This window comes from Caloenas nicobarica, chromosome 4 (assembly GCF_036013445.1).
Source record: "Caloenas nicobarica isolate bCalNic1 chromosome 4, bCalNic1.hap1, whole genome shotgun sequence".
NCBI lineage: Eukaryota > Metazoa > Chordata > Aves > Columbiformes > Columbidae > Caloenas > Caloenas nicobarica.
The window spans coordinates 77,883,041-77,898,162 of record NC_088248.1 but is presented as its reverse complement, the minus strand read 5'-3'; the positions used below and the strand labels follow the sequence as shown (position 1 = coordinate 77,898,162).

The 15,122-nt window shown below is 43.3% G+C and overlaps 1 protein-coding gene across 4 annotated transcripts in view; it reads right to left on the bottom strand.

Moving 5' to 3' along the window:
- EXOC6B (exocyst complex component 6B) overlaps positions 1–15,122 on the bottom strand; it is a 304,536-nt gene that overhangs the window by 254,334 nt on the left and 35,080 nt on the right. For all 4 annotated transcript variants that reach the window (XM_065633563.1, XM_065633564.1, XM_065633565.1 and 1 more), the window contains exon 2: positions 2,884–3,049. In XM_065633563.1, the coding sequence (XP_065489635.1) occupies positions 2,884–3,049 (166 nt within the window). The remainder of the gene's footprint in view (positions 1–2,883; positions 3,050–15,122) is intronic.

Genomic DNA, 15,122 nt, shown 5'->3' with positions numbered 1-15,122 from the left:
CTGTGCCGTAACCAAGGGAGTATGAATGAACAAAAATCCTACAACGCACCTGAAATCATCTTTCTATGACATTTCACTGGTGACTTATGATCAAAAAAAAATCCCCAAACCCTGTCAACTGGAAGGGCTTCAGAGTAGGAAAGTATAACAAATATGATGAGATGCCCAGAAAGCACAAACCCCTCGGATGGACCAAGGCAAAGAAGACCAGGGAAGAACATTCCTACAACCTCCAACCTGTAGAAGATTGCCGCAAAAGCAAGAAGGGACAATCTCCCTTCTGTGCTTGACAGGTCAAGAAGCAGTAGACCAAAAAAAAAAGATTTTTTTCAACCGTTTATAGGTTTGAGAACAGGTTAATGCCACACAGCTCGGCTCTTAAGGAGAAAGAACATCTGTGCAGTACAAGACGTGAAAATGTTGAAGATGCATAACGCAGCAAAAAAACCCCAAGGCAACCGGATTTTTCCTTGAAGAACATGTAAGAAATTAAAAGTAAAGAGAAGTGCCATGGCGAAGCTATATCATTATAAAAGAAGAATCAAATGCAAAAAAAAGTTTTGGTTTAAAAATATCATGGCTTAAATATCATCTGAATTAAGGAGATGCTTTTTTGAAAACACATCCCATATATTTCAATTAACTTACATTTTATCCATATATAGGTAATTAATCAGTGACCCTGCATCTCTGAAAACAACAATGTTGCCTAGTGCAGAAATTCATTGCAGAGCAGAAGAGAAGATAAAGCTCCTAATTCAGTTCTAGCCCTTCACAGGGCACAAAAGCTCAACAGAAAGTTTAGTCATCTAGTCCGGATCAGGTTTTAAGCTGAAATACAGAATTCCAGCTCAGAGGGCAGCTGTGTTACACACAAATAGGGGAAGATAATAAATCCAGCTCACATTTGGCGTGTGCACCCTTAAAACAATGAATGCTGATTGCTTCTGCAAGCGCGATATTATACAAAAATACCCCAAAGCTAAAAGCGCACGAGTGAAAATACATTTTACAGATGCCATACGAAGTGCATTTATTTTATTGTTGGTTGCACGTATGTTCAAAGACCAGGACTACTGAGAAAAAGCCCGAGATCAAATAGAGAATGAAGAGCTGGAACAAAACCCGCTCTCACCACTGGACCCACGGACGATTCCCTGGGGAAACCCTCACAAAGAGGGCTCGGTGTTTCTCAAATGAGTTTCTGCGTGTATTCGTCCCATGTGCCGTTTTATAGATTGCATAGTAATGGAAATCAAGGGAGATCCTGAGGGTAGAGCTGGACTTCAGAGTGCGCCACCAACAAAGCAGCTGGCTGCAGAATGGGAAACAGCAACGAGCCTTTGCAAACAAACAATGTGGAATTCTTGGCTAGAAACAATAGCTTAAGAAAAGAAAAATACTTTTTTTTCATGGTATTTCTAATGGCCTCATCCTGCAATCAACCGCTGGATGAATCCTTGCTGTGGAAAATGTAATAACACGAGTGTGTCAGGACATGAAGGTGTTCCCGCGAGCACACGTCTGTTTGTGGGATGGAGACCTGTCTGTAGAGCTAGATGCTTGCTAGGAATTGCCAGAGATAGCTTTAAACAAATAAATAAATGCATGAAAAGCAGCAGTCAGCATGCTGAAGTTAGAGCTGTTCTTTCTTTTCCAAAAAACTTGCTTTCTGAGATTTTTCCCCCTCCCTCTTATTTCCAACTTCATCTTTTCTAGTTCCCACTGAACGCTGTTTCATATACCTGGAAAGGTCCTTCTCGGCAGGGCAGACTCCGCTCGGCCAGGGAGATTCGTTGTGCTGCTCTCTGCAGACAATCCTCAGCTTTTTGGGTGCCACACAACCCAGATTCATTCCCAAAACGACCATCCCAGGACATTACTTTGGTTCCCAAACCCAGGTCACCCCTCGCTGCCGGAGCACAGGAGGACACAGCATCAGTTTTAACTCGTGTAGGAACACAAGGAACATTCTTCAACACCGATCAAGTCATCGCTGTACTTTTTAATATGCTTCAAATCGTGGAATATTTGTATTTTAAGGCGCAGCAGCCAAGTTCCAACAGACCCTATGCATAGGAACATCTCCAAGCTCTGGGTCCTTCTTCTCCCCAGAAACCTGTTTTCCTCCCCTCTGCTTATCTCCATTCTGATCCTGCAAATGGCTTTTTCCACATACTACTAAACAGAGTTTCTCAAGAAATATGGAAATTCCACCTTTCTCTCATCTTTCTTTAAAGGCCACAATGGCTGGAAAGTCCGTTTCTAGCTGTAAGCATTTTACTTTCTCAATTCCCAAAAGCCATTTTACCTTCTAGTTAAGTCAACCAAACCTGGAGATGCTACCACAAAAAAAAAAAAGAGAATTGAGCCGTGCGTTTGTTCACGCAGTCTTTCAGTTCTTAGTGAAGCCAGGAGTTATTTTTCACCACCGTTCCTGCTTACACCTGAACGTCTTAAAATGTTCTGATGCCCTTTTGCTTTCTAAATATTAATATTTCACTTGCCAATATCAGGCAGATACCTCGTGGCTGATTTTTGTGATTTGTCTCAGATAAAGCTGCCTCTACTGAGAATTCAGTATTAGACAGGGCAGAGTCAATGCTGCTACAGCAGATGTTCTTCTGACCATAGATCTTATTTTTGTTTAAGAAATTGGTATAAGAAAAAGCAAGAAAAGCACATTTCCTAATAAAAGGACAGGCTTAGCTTTAAGCTTTCTTGTGCTTTTGACATACACTGTTCCAGTTTGCCCAAATAATTGACAAACTTCAAATGACTAACCTGTTGTTACAGAATCCCAGAGTGGTCAAGGTTGGAAGCTCAAGCAGAACCACATAGATCTGGATGTCCAGAACCACGTCTGGACGGGTTTTCTCTTACCTTCAGTTTTTGAGCCTCTCCTCGAACTTTCAGCAGCTCCGTGATGGAGTCCACAAACCCCTGGTAATGGAAGTTGCACATTTTCTCAATCTCGCGATCGTGGTTTCTGATTCGCGCTTCCAGTTTCTCCATGAAGCGACCGTGTTCTTCGCCATCGTAGACAGACCTAAAAGGAAGACGCCAATGCTGGTCAAGACTCTAGTATCTGGTCCTGTCATTACAAGAAATATCCAAAATAAGAGCTTAAAAAAAAAAAAATCTCCTGTGATAAAGAGATAGTTCTACTTTTTATTTGCATACACCAGGCACCAAACTAAGGTTTGAAAATCTTTTATTCCTTCCTTTCTTTTTCTTTTTCCACGTGTCAAACGCCAGCTTGATGTTCCCTCAGGGACCACAGTAGGGACAAGTCAGTGCTGAATCACCTGAATATATATATATCCTTCAGCCTTTCTTGAATTCCATCTAACTGGGAAGAGAAGCTTGAATTGCCACATTAAAACATTAATTCTTTTTCTGTCTGGTAACAATGGTTATTTCCAAGCGTTTTGTAAAGCAGCCTTGAAGGCGACTCATTCATCGACAGAAAGAGTCATTGTGCAGAATCAATAGATCGTGACTGCCAAATAATTGTTATTCTCGAAAGCAGAGGGTTTGTGTCACACCCTGCCACGGTACGGGATTTTCAGGGGGTTCTTTTCTTGGTTTTTTTTTTTTTTTTTTTTATTGTAACCATAGGTATTTTCTACAGAGTGTGGAAATCCCACCTGTAGACTTGGCTTTGTGAAATTTTAGCGTTTTGAGGAGCAGCGCTAACTCCTGAATCTGAATTCTCTCCTAGTCCAAAAAAATTAAGTACACAGCAAGCTTTGTGGAGTCTGAGCCTGTGTTGTGTCAGAAACCGAGGCTAAATCAATTATTTATGCAGCAATTAGAGATAAAAGATGGGGAGTGACAAAGCCATAAACAAGCTATAAGATTTAAAATATATATATATATATTGCTAATCTCAGGAGTGACAAGCAACGCTTCAGAAAGAACCAGAACTAGATGAATCCAACTGGACACACTAAATCTTTCTGCCTGGACAAAGTGACGTGATCTGTGCTCACGAGTCGCTTTGAAGAATCCCACCCCTGCAATCCACAAAGGTCTCAAAGTCACACAAAAACCACCGAGACAGGACTAAAAGCTGGAGAAAAATCTATTCAATCATGCTTCTTTAAAGCCTGCCCTAGAAATTTCAGTTATTCGGTTTCAGGAAACCATTCTCAACAGCAAAACAAAACCACCAAGTCTTCATAAACTATTTAAAACTCAGTGTAAAAATCACACAGTCACCAAGGGCAGAAGTCTTCAAAGGTGACCATGTCACCTTGTTTATTTCAAGGCAGTTGGTGCTAAAAAGATCTAACTCCCTAAAATTATAAGGACGCCACCACGAGCACAATGCTGGTGGGTTTTCCTTACAGCTTCGCAGGGTTTTGCTGGTGAAACGTGAAAGTTGGTTGCCGAGTGCCATCTAGTGCTGGAGAAACCCAACACGGCACCTCTGCTCCAACCAACTCCTAACGCAGCGACAGCTCACAGAAAATATGGGAATAAAGCAAAAAGAGTTGTATTCTGAAGTATAAATTTTTTTTAAAAAATGCAATTATGGGTGACAAATGTGTTTGCATTCAAATGAAAACACCATCAGGCATCTATCAAAAGGAAAAAATCTCACGATTACTTACAAACTCTAAGCAAAGTCTCCTTTGGAGATGAGTAACTCAAAAGTTCAATGACTAAAACCCTTTTACTTTTTTTAGCCAAACTCTAGGGAAAAAAAAATATGGTGATGGGCAGCAACAAAACCCCAGCATCTTAGGGCTCAGCTTTACGCTTCTGTTTAACCAAACTCTGTATCTTCATTTTTGAGCTCTCCGCTTGCTCCCCAGCCCTCCCTGCAGCGCAGTCCCAGCATCCTTCACCCCCATCCTCCCTCCGAAATGCAAGAAAACGGGCAAAAGCCAAACGAGCCCCAGACCACACGGCAACTGCGGGATGGCAGCTCAAAGCGACAGGGTGTCAAGTTCTTGCTCTGTAATGAACTTATAAGATAATTAATTGTATAAGTGAATTACAGTGACTATGCAGTGACTCAGCTCAGAATAAACTCAGTTTTGTTGCAAGAACAAATCTAACCCCTGCAGTTGTGGCAAAACACCCCTCAAGTCCCAAACTCTACCAGCATCATCATCCTCTTGGGTGGCTCTCATGGGATCCACCGTCCTCAGCTGGTACCTACAGCATCACTCCGGGAAAACCATCCCCAGGATCCCGCATCCCTGTTTTCTGTGCAATCGCCACCTTTCTCAAAACCAGCTCCGTTCTCACCTCTTCGCTCAAGCGCCTTCATTGTGTATTTTTTTCCTTTTCAGGATCACCACATCTGGGGCATCTCGCATCCCACTTCTCACCTACCACAGCTCCGCGACACCCATCGCCTTGCTCTGGATCTATAGGTCTCTCCAGCTGCTTCCTCTACCCCATTTCTTCAGCACATACACCCTCCTCTTAGTTTAAACACTAATTACAGCCTGACCTGGATCTTAGTTCACCACCCTGGAGCGACCAGTAATTCAGAAGACACCAGAAGGTGATGCACAAAAGAATTTCTAGAGCAAAAAAAAAATCTTAATGTATATTTAAAACACACTAATAATCAGGACAGCACAGCATGTAAAAATAAAGAAAACAAAAGTAATCAGAATTGATTTGGACTGTTCATTCTCTTGGTTGTAAATAGCAAAGCACTGTGACAATGCTACAGAAAACGACCCTTGAGGCTGCTTTTCTTTGCTATAAAAAAAATTGCTGGTCAAGTAGCTTTAGTAATAAGCCTCCCTCACAAAAAAAGCCTTTTGATTCAAAAAGTCTGAGCAAGAGCAGCCTGAACCACACGGACTTATCTCAGAACTCGGGAGCAGGCTGCAATGCTCCCATTGAAGACAATGCTCAGCGACAGATCTGTCTGCTTTACATTTTTTAAGTATGCTCACTAAATATAAATCATTTAATATGACTTTTGAAAATTCTTGGACTGTATTGTTCTACATTCATTAAAAAATCCACTTTTTTTCCAAAAGGTCAACTGGAAAAATCTTTCCAGAAAAGCCACAAAAGGCAAAACGCACCAGGAGTTCCCATCTGCAGCCTCGCGTCATTGCGGAGTTTATTCCCCAAAATAGCGGCAACCAAACCTGGAGCACAAAGAGCGGCCAACCCATCAACAACGGGGGTGCCACGGGTGCCTTTTTGATTTTCCGAGGAGTAGAAAGCGAGCGGGAGCTGATGCAGAAACATGATGTGGTGATGATGAACCTTTCAAACCTTCATCCTCCTCTGGCATCCCAGAGCTCTGCCCACACCTTACACCGTGCTAAAGAAATTCCTTCTCCCAATGTTTACTGTAGCAAAGATGGAAACAGAGATTCCAGAAATTCCTCTAAAACAAATCATTTATTCCAAGGTACAACATAGAGAAGCTTCAGCTGGTGCCTCCTGAAGAGAGACCCTCAGCAGAAGAAAAACTTGGACAATCCTACTCCCCCAATCCACCCCACATCACAAAATTAGAGTCTGGAATCTCCTTGTTCTTTGTTTTCATCAGGTATGTGGCCAATTAAAGTTCTGACCTTCAGCTGCTATTTTGCACCCACAGCTGGAGAAAATAAGTTCTCAGTAACAGCCAAAACATTCACAGTTCTGCTCCTTTACTTGTCCCCAGGGACACAGATCCCCTCGTCTTCCAGCTTGAACCACTCCGAGGCCTTTTTTACTTAACGAAGCAGAAAGTTCAAAGGTTCACAGCTTGCACAAGTTATGCTCAGCAAACTTATGCTCAGCAAATTCTATATAAGCAGTTTCTAACTGAGTTCTGTAGGAAGCAGTATAGCAAATAATTCAATAATTCCCCAACAACTGGATACTCTATCGCGTTCTCTAGCACTTCATCATCCACAAGAGCAAAAATCGGGGAAAGAGCAAAAATTTGGTGAATACAGCCCAAGAGAAGACTGAGAGAGACAATAAGCTCAGGGACAAAACTCCTTAAAAGGTGTTCAGGGGTGGGACATGTTGGGTGCTGAGAATCAACGCAACCCACGTTCTCACCAGCCGTGGTTTAGATGATGTTCTTGGTCTGGCAGGCTCTACACAAGACACCACATAGCACTGGAAGAACACCAGAGGAGTTTAAGAGTTATTGCACATGTATAAATTAATGCTAAAAATATTTTAAAACTAGCTTTGCAGGTCCCTCCTACATCTCAAGCATCACGAAGCCTTGGAGAAGGCCAAGGCGCAAGGTTGACTCTGCAACTTGGTCCCAATGAGAGGCGCCCGCAGGACGGGGACACGGAGGTAACCCAAATAAATTCAGCTGGAAGGACAGCGGAGGGAAGTCTCTGGGGGTGAAATGAAAGGAACAATGCGAGGAGGGCATTCTGGGGACAGCGGAACAGAAGGAACTTGCTTTTGTTTTCAATTAATCAGTGGAACAAATTCCCGAGTCTGCTGTGGACTTCAATTTTCTTCCCCCCCCACCTCTTTAAACTTCTGTAGTGGTTTTAATCCCTCAGAAACATTTTCTTCTCATTAAGCTACATAAAATCATTAGCAGTTTGTTTAATCTTATTCTGGCTTTTGTAATAAACAAATTAACTACCGAGCAATGCAAAAAAAAGAAAATTTCAAGAATGGTGCAACAGCTCCATGGAAAAAAGGTCAAATAAAGTTTGCAAGACTAATACCTGTTTAAGATATTAACTGTCAGGGTTCACAACTTCAAGCCTTGGGCTTCACCGAGTTTATCCGTGTGCTAACACAACATTACCAAGTTGTACTCCAAAGACATCCTACTTATTGGTGTATTACACCCAAAATTATCTCAGTGGGAGTCTAAGTGTAGAATTTGCTTCTTGTTTTCATTCTGTTAATTAAATAGAATTTAATCCCATTCTGTTTTGCCTTATCACCCACATAGGTTTACATTTGTCACGAATACAGAGAAAGAAGAAAGTTCTTTTTGGAGAAGTACAAAATGTTTAATCATAAGTATTTTTCATTCTTATAATTCAGAAAACATTCCCACCTGCGCTTTTCCCACTCAGACCCACTTACCTTGCACACCCACCATCATATTTTCAGTGTACAACTGATATCATTCCAATCACCAAAATTCATCAAAATATCAGCAATATCCCATTATCACAAGATGTCAAAGTAGAAAACAAAGCAGTTTCTGAGAGCACCACTACACTTTATTATTTGGCAGGAAAACGCTGGTTTCCCAGCTGGGAACACCTTGATTTCAGGCAGGTCCTGGCATAGCGGGTGTTCTCTCCAGAAGAGACATTGCACAGAACATTACCATAAACCACATCCCTACGCTACTCAAAAACTATCCTAAAAATCATGTTACTTGTCTACGACCGGCATCAACCAGGAGCTTTTCAACTGGGCTCCCACATGCATTTGTGCTGGGCCTGGTTTTCTTCGGCAGTTTTATTGGCAAACTGGAAAATAGAACGCGAGCGGTGCTTTCGAACTATGTTGGTGGCACCAAAGCAAAGGGAGTCGCAATCCCGCTGGGAAGGGGCAGCCAAAGATCTTGAGAATGAAGAGGTCTTGAGATCTTGGTCATGTTTCCAGAAGAAGGACCTTGAGAAACTGGATGTGTTTCCAGAAGAAGGATGAAGGTCAAAGGCAAGAGCATGATAGTGTTCAAGGAAAGGTCAAAAATCAGCAGGACAACGGGACCAGAGGGAAGCAGGAGAGGCCAAACACTCCACACCAGCCACCCACCTTATGGATTGGTCCGTGAAGGACCGAAGGAGTTGGGTTTAGATTGGAAGAGAAAGGGCTGGTGAAGACATGGGGAGCCCAGAGCCATGGCAGAAATCTTCTGCTGTGTTAAAGGGGGAGGGAACCTGATCTGGGTGAAGATGTCCCTGCTCAGGGAAGGTGTTGGACTAGATGAGTTTGGAAGGTCCCTTCCAACCCAAACCATTCTATGATTCTATGAAGGTGAGGAGTTCTGCAGAGCTGCTACGGGGAGGACAAGAACAGATCTGTTGGCAAAGGACTACAGTAGATTGTCAAAGCCCTGGCACAAAGCACACTGGGACACTGGAAAGCCCGTTCAGAGTTTTAAAATAAGTTGAACAGATGTTTGTTCAGGAATGGAAAGCGGATTTCATGCAGCCTTGGGGGAAATGTGCTGCAGGACCTCAGGGTCTTGGGTGGTACCACCAATCTGGTGAGGTAGAGCCATTCAGCAACAGCTAAAATACCTTCTGGCCATTTTTAATTTTTTTAAAATCAGGGTCAACCATTCAAAACCCCCAGAACCTCAGCTGTTTTCCCTATTCCACACCGACCTGCCACAGGCCAGAGCATCAGTCATGACAACCTCACACCTCCCGCAGCCAACACAAGAGAGTTTCAGCCTCACCGGGGTTTTTAGGGCAGAGAAACACACTATAAACTCCAGGCAACTAACAGAGTACAGCCAAGCAGACTGAGGAAAAGCCAAATTAAAACATGATTTATCACACAGGCACACAGACACCTGCCACAGCAGCACCTGGGAAGCCACCACTGCAAGTGACAGGTGGTATGTGGATGTAAGATAATGAAAACAGAAGAAAAAGCAACATGTGAAAAGAAAGCAGGAGTATTAATATTGCAAAATCCTTATCTTCTGAAAAAGCTGTAATCCAGAATATATTTCATCGGCACCGCAGCATCCACAAGCTCTAGTCACACCTGAGCCCAGTCACTGGATTTGCAGAACAAGAGCTGAAACATCAGCCTCAACACCCATGTAGTGGCAAAAACACTTGAAAATCTGAATATCAGGACAAGAAAATGAACACAAACCACCCTACAAAGCCACCACCAAATTCCGGGAAGGGTCAATGTCTGCGTTTCAGTCCATATCTACAGATCGCAGGAGAGAGAGAGAGGAGAGGGGAAGAAGCTGCTCCTAAACTTGATACAAGACAATTTTTTGGTGCAAATTACCCCATTCTTAAAAAAAAAAAAAAAACACACCACACACTTTTAATACTCTCTCACCATTCGATGTAAAAGCTGTGACATCAAGTTAAAAACCACACATATTGCCCCATCTTTTTCAGAAAGAACATAAAAGATTGCGGTCTCGCTCCCCACTCTCCATCACAAGGGTGACAGTTTTGGAGACAACCCCTTTCCACTGGACCCCGCTCCTTCAACACATCCCTACCTCAGATTGCTGATAATAGCATATTGGTTTTTATACTTCATGGAATTCATATTTTAGCCCTTACATCTATAAAAGCAGATTAGATTACCACAGAAAAAAAATTTAATGACTGTACTTGCTGCATTATTGCCCAATAAGTTTTTTCCTACTAACAAAGTTCATTTTGCTGTCTTATGCATTGTTTAAACAAGTTGATTTTTTTTCTTTTTTCTTTTTCCTGGTGCATTCTTGGCTTTAAGTCTTGGCCCCTCCTTTCAGCTGTGAAGCAATATTGTTGCAACACCCCACAGAGGCACAACGCATCCTCAAGCCATGCACGATACTAAAAGCGCCGCGTTATAAAACCGCGCAAAGCACATTGGATTGATAATTTCCACACTCGAAAGGCTTGTGCCGGCGCCTTTGCACGAGGATTGGGGCACGACGCGCGGGCTTACGCGTTGCTTGCATGTGGTTTGAAGAACAAAGCAGCAGTTTTGTTGCCTCCATCACCTCCTGTAGTAGCACAGTGTACAATAAAGCAGCATTCGGCGCGGATGTCCCTGCACAGCAGCTCCAGCTTCCAGCTCCGTTCCTCTTGCAGAAGAACACGGTTCATCGAGGTCAACCCACGGTCTTGCTCGCAGGCAGAAGTTGACCGAGATGGCACAATTCAGCTCCTCGCTGCCAGTTTATTGTGTCGGGAAGTTCCTGACTTTCAGCAGCGCACAGATTTGTGCTCAGCACGCAGCTTTGCCAGTGGAAAAGAACTTTGTGCCAGCTCCACCAGTAACTCCTGCCTTCCCGCTTCAGCCCTTGCACCCTCTCCCACCCCACCAGCACCCCAAAAAGACCAAGGCTCCTTTTAAACATCTTCTGTAACCTTGATCAATTTAATCAAACCAGATTAGGAGTAATCACAGAAGCGGCTCCCGAAGGAAATTTGATGCAACAGGGACAAGCATCTCGCTGACCTGATTTCTCCCATCAGCAGAGCCCGAGCTAGATGTGGCTCGCTCTCATTTACAGCCTAATAATTGCTTTCTAAAACTCACGTGAAAGGGCTTCCCCAGACAACAAAACTAGGAACGGAAGAATATATTTATTGCATTTTACTTTACTCTTGTAGTTCTCCATGGTTCCATTTCTCCAGGTAGATAATCCACCACATCCTGAGGACCTACGCAGTCAAAATAAGACATAATAGTGATGCGCAGGAGTCTCAAAGTAACGATGAATTCTCAATTAGGCCTCATCAGAAATCACAGAATAGTTCAGGTTGGAAATGACTTTCAAATGTCATCTAGTACATCCCCCCTGCAACAACCAGGTATTTTTTAGGTTGCGTTTCAGTTGAGGAGGGAAAGTGAAGATAATTTTAGGCAAAACAACAGATCAAGGACCAGCTCTAAGAACAGAACTGAAGTGCAGAACATACCTGTTAGGGCTTGGGAGCTCAATCTATGGCATGAATTTGTTATTAAAACACACAGAAATAGCTGAGCTAGTCCCACTGAGCTGGAGACGCTCAACAGGAGCAGCATGTTGGACTCCAACAAAACCAACCAACAGATCTCCATAAAGAGAGTCACTAAGCCCATCTTAAACCTCTGCTGTCCCAACTGAGCCAGGGTTGAGGTTTGAGACTCTGATGCTGAGTTTCGGATGAGTAAACTCCTCCTTGCCAATCTCCACCTCGTCTTCAAACTGCTGCCAGTTTCTGAACCGCAGAGCCATAGTTGAAAGTTCATCCTCTTTCTAGAAATGTCTTTTCTTTGCCAACTCATCCGGAGGACACGAGCCACAGGAACAGCAACATCCTCAGGGAGGAAGGCTGGGTTAAAAGGCAACAGCGTTTGGGATGGGTAAGTACCAGAGGAGGCCCCGACTCACATTCCTACACAAATATTTGTGCCTATTGAAGAGAGGAAAACTAGTAATGGGCTTAAATTGCCCAGGAGAATTCGGTTAAACTTTGTCTAAAGTTTTCTAACTCTAAGAGTGGCAGAAAACCAAAAGAGATCACCAAGGCGTGTTACAAAATGTCTTTAAATTGATCATACCTAAGAATAAGTTGGAAGAACATCAAGCAGGAACAGCTTAGATGCATTTGCTGCTGGAGAGACCAAATACCAGGGAGAGGATTGAGTAGGTGGCTCCCTGAGATCCCCTGAAGCCCTGTTTTATATACATCCAAGCTATAAAATAGCCAAAATAACTCTTTGGAAACCACCTGATGTTAAGCAATGAGCCCTGAAGCTGAAAGAAATGGCGTCTCAGGCCCCGGGTACTAAACCTTTCCAGGTTTTTACAAGAATTTCAAAAGAACTCAACTTTCACTGATGGCAACAGACAAATTCCCATTTCCTTCATTTGTACAAGATCAGGTCTTGAGTTATAAAATATTCTAAAGCCTTCTTAAGCATGCACTTAAAACAAAGCACTTTTAGACTATACATTACTGGAAAATAGAGCCACCACAAAGCCACGGCCATCTCCAGGGTAGAATATAGCTACTCTGTGCCAGACGAGATTCTGAAGGAAACAAAGAATAACTACCTTAATTGAAAATATAATGGAACAACTTGGTTATAATGTCCCTATTAAAGCACAAATTTCGGATGATAAAAGACGTTAAGAGGGAGAGCTTGAACGAATTAGCATTGGGCCTCCCGAAGAGCCAGGAAACGTAAGGAGCAACCCAAAGCCAGGCAAAGCAGAAGAGCTACAACAAACACAAATGTCTCCAACCGAGGCCAATACAGAGAGAACTGGCCACGAGCAGAGCTTTCAACTTCCCTCCTCTTTTTTTTTTGGGAGCACAATGGAAACAATTCCCCCAAGAACAAAAGCGATGCGTCAGCAGGCCCGACTCTCTCCAGCTCTTTCAAGTTGGGAGGACAGTTGATTCACACCATGTGTAGGATAGGAATGCTCACTAGAACCCAGCGAGATAAATTGCATCCCATCCAAGCTGGTTAACATTAAGACAGAGATGAATCATCTTTACAATGCGTGTAAACAACGCTGTTCAAAATTTTTTAAAAAAAGGAAGAAATCTAACGATACGCCCTGGTCACACTTTGCAGGAAGTTTTGAATGTTTATACCATATGTACTGTTGTTGGGGGAAAAGTGTCAAATAAGAGGGCGGACACAAACACACAAGGATCAGAGGATGTGGACATAAAGCCACCACAGATGTTCTAGTCTCCCTTCTGCCGTGCCTGCAATGGTGTCCCAGCACGGCTGGTCCTCTACGACAGAAAGGACACACTCGGAGTAACGGAGATGTACATCAGATGTGCTGTTTGTAACGAGAGACGAAGCTCCCTGGAGTCACCTCCTCTGTCTCAGGCCAATCCTCACTCTGACCTTCAGGGAAATACTGATTTTTAAAGGAGGAAACCCAAGTATCTGAAACCATGACAACGTGGGTTACCTTTATTTGAGAACTCAGATGTGAAGGAAACACCAACACCAGAGCACTAGACGTGCAAGTCCCAGAACACACTATAAAACAACTACAAAAGACCAGAGGCTGGACAAAGTGACTTGGATGTGGGAGGGCACTGAAAGATCTCTCCACTTTGCTTATTCAGAGGGAGACTGAGAGGCAATTATTAGATCTGAGTATATTCCTTTTTAAAAAAAAAAACACTCCCAAGGAGTTGTTTAATTCAGAGAAGAAAATCTTAATAGCATAAAATCACTGTGATCTTAAGCCAGATAAATTCAAAGCAGAAAAGAGGCATAATATTTTTATTTACGTGCTTCCAGAGCCATTGGTAGAAACCAAGGTGGCAAGCGGAGTCGTGGGCCTCTCCATCTAGAATCTGCCAACCTGGCCACACCACTCAATACAACATACACTAACCAGACGCCTTGTCTTGCTCAATATAGGCGTAAGAACGAAAATTTATAGTCTGCAGCATACAAATATGCTGTGCAGTACATCCATAAATATATCTTTGCCATGTAATGGGGTACATAATCTTCTCCTTAGCCCAACAGAACTCCACAGCTAAGCCAAACTAGAAAAGAGCAGATATTGCTGCTCAAATATGAAGATCATCTAGAGTAGCGGTATAACCCCAGGGGTCAATACTGATTAACCTCTTAATTAATGACCTGGATGTGGAAACTGAGTGCACCCTTGGCAAGTTTGCAGATAATATAAAACTGGAAGGAGTGACCAGAGAGGTGCCACCATTCAGAAGGACCTGGGTGGGCTGCAGAAGTGGCCCAAGAGGAGCCTCATGAAGGTCAACACATGGCCCTGCAGAGAAATAGCCAAGTCCCAGGCACCACCACATCTGGGTCTGATCATCTAGAAGGCAGCTCAACAGAAAAGGACCTGGGGGTCCTGCTGGGCATCAATGCGCAACAGCCCTTTCCGAGAAGAAATTTTTCCCAATATCCAATCTAAACCTCCCCTCATCCTATGAACGGGACATTTATACTGTCCATGGGAATCCTCCAGTGTCAAATGAGGCACAAACTTAATCTTTTTGTTCATCTACAGTCTCTTCTGCTTTACCAGGCCATCTGCCGTCATGAAAGCTGTAGGATGTCATCACCTTTGAGACTCCCACATCTCTGCCCCACATGTTACAAAAGCAGCCAAATCCAAGTACCCTTAGAGGGAACCCAGGGGCATCATGACCTGTTTTAGCTTAGGTACCACTTTGGAAAACCAGGCTAAAGGACATTATCTCCGCTACTGTAATATCTTGCGACAAGGACAATAAGAGAGGAATCACCTCAGTGGAGGTAACGAGATGGCAACAGAACCGGTGGTGGCATCTCCCACCTCCTGTGATGGCAGGGAGATCACCACAAAACCTGGCACACCTCTAGGACCGTCACAAACTTCAGGTTTCCTGCAGTTCCTTCACACACACAATTATGGGCTCTGGCTCTAGGCAAGTCATCAGGAGGAAGGAGTTAACGTTATGACTTTTAAA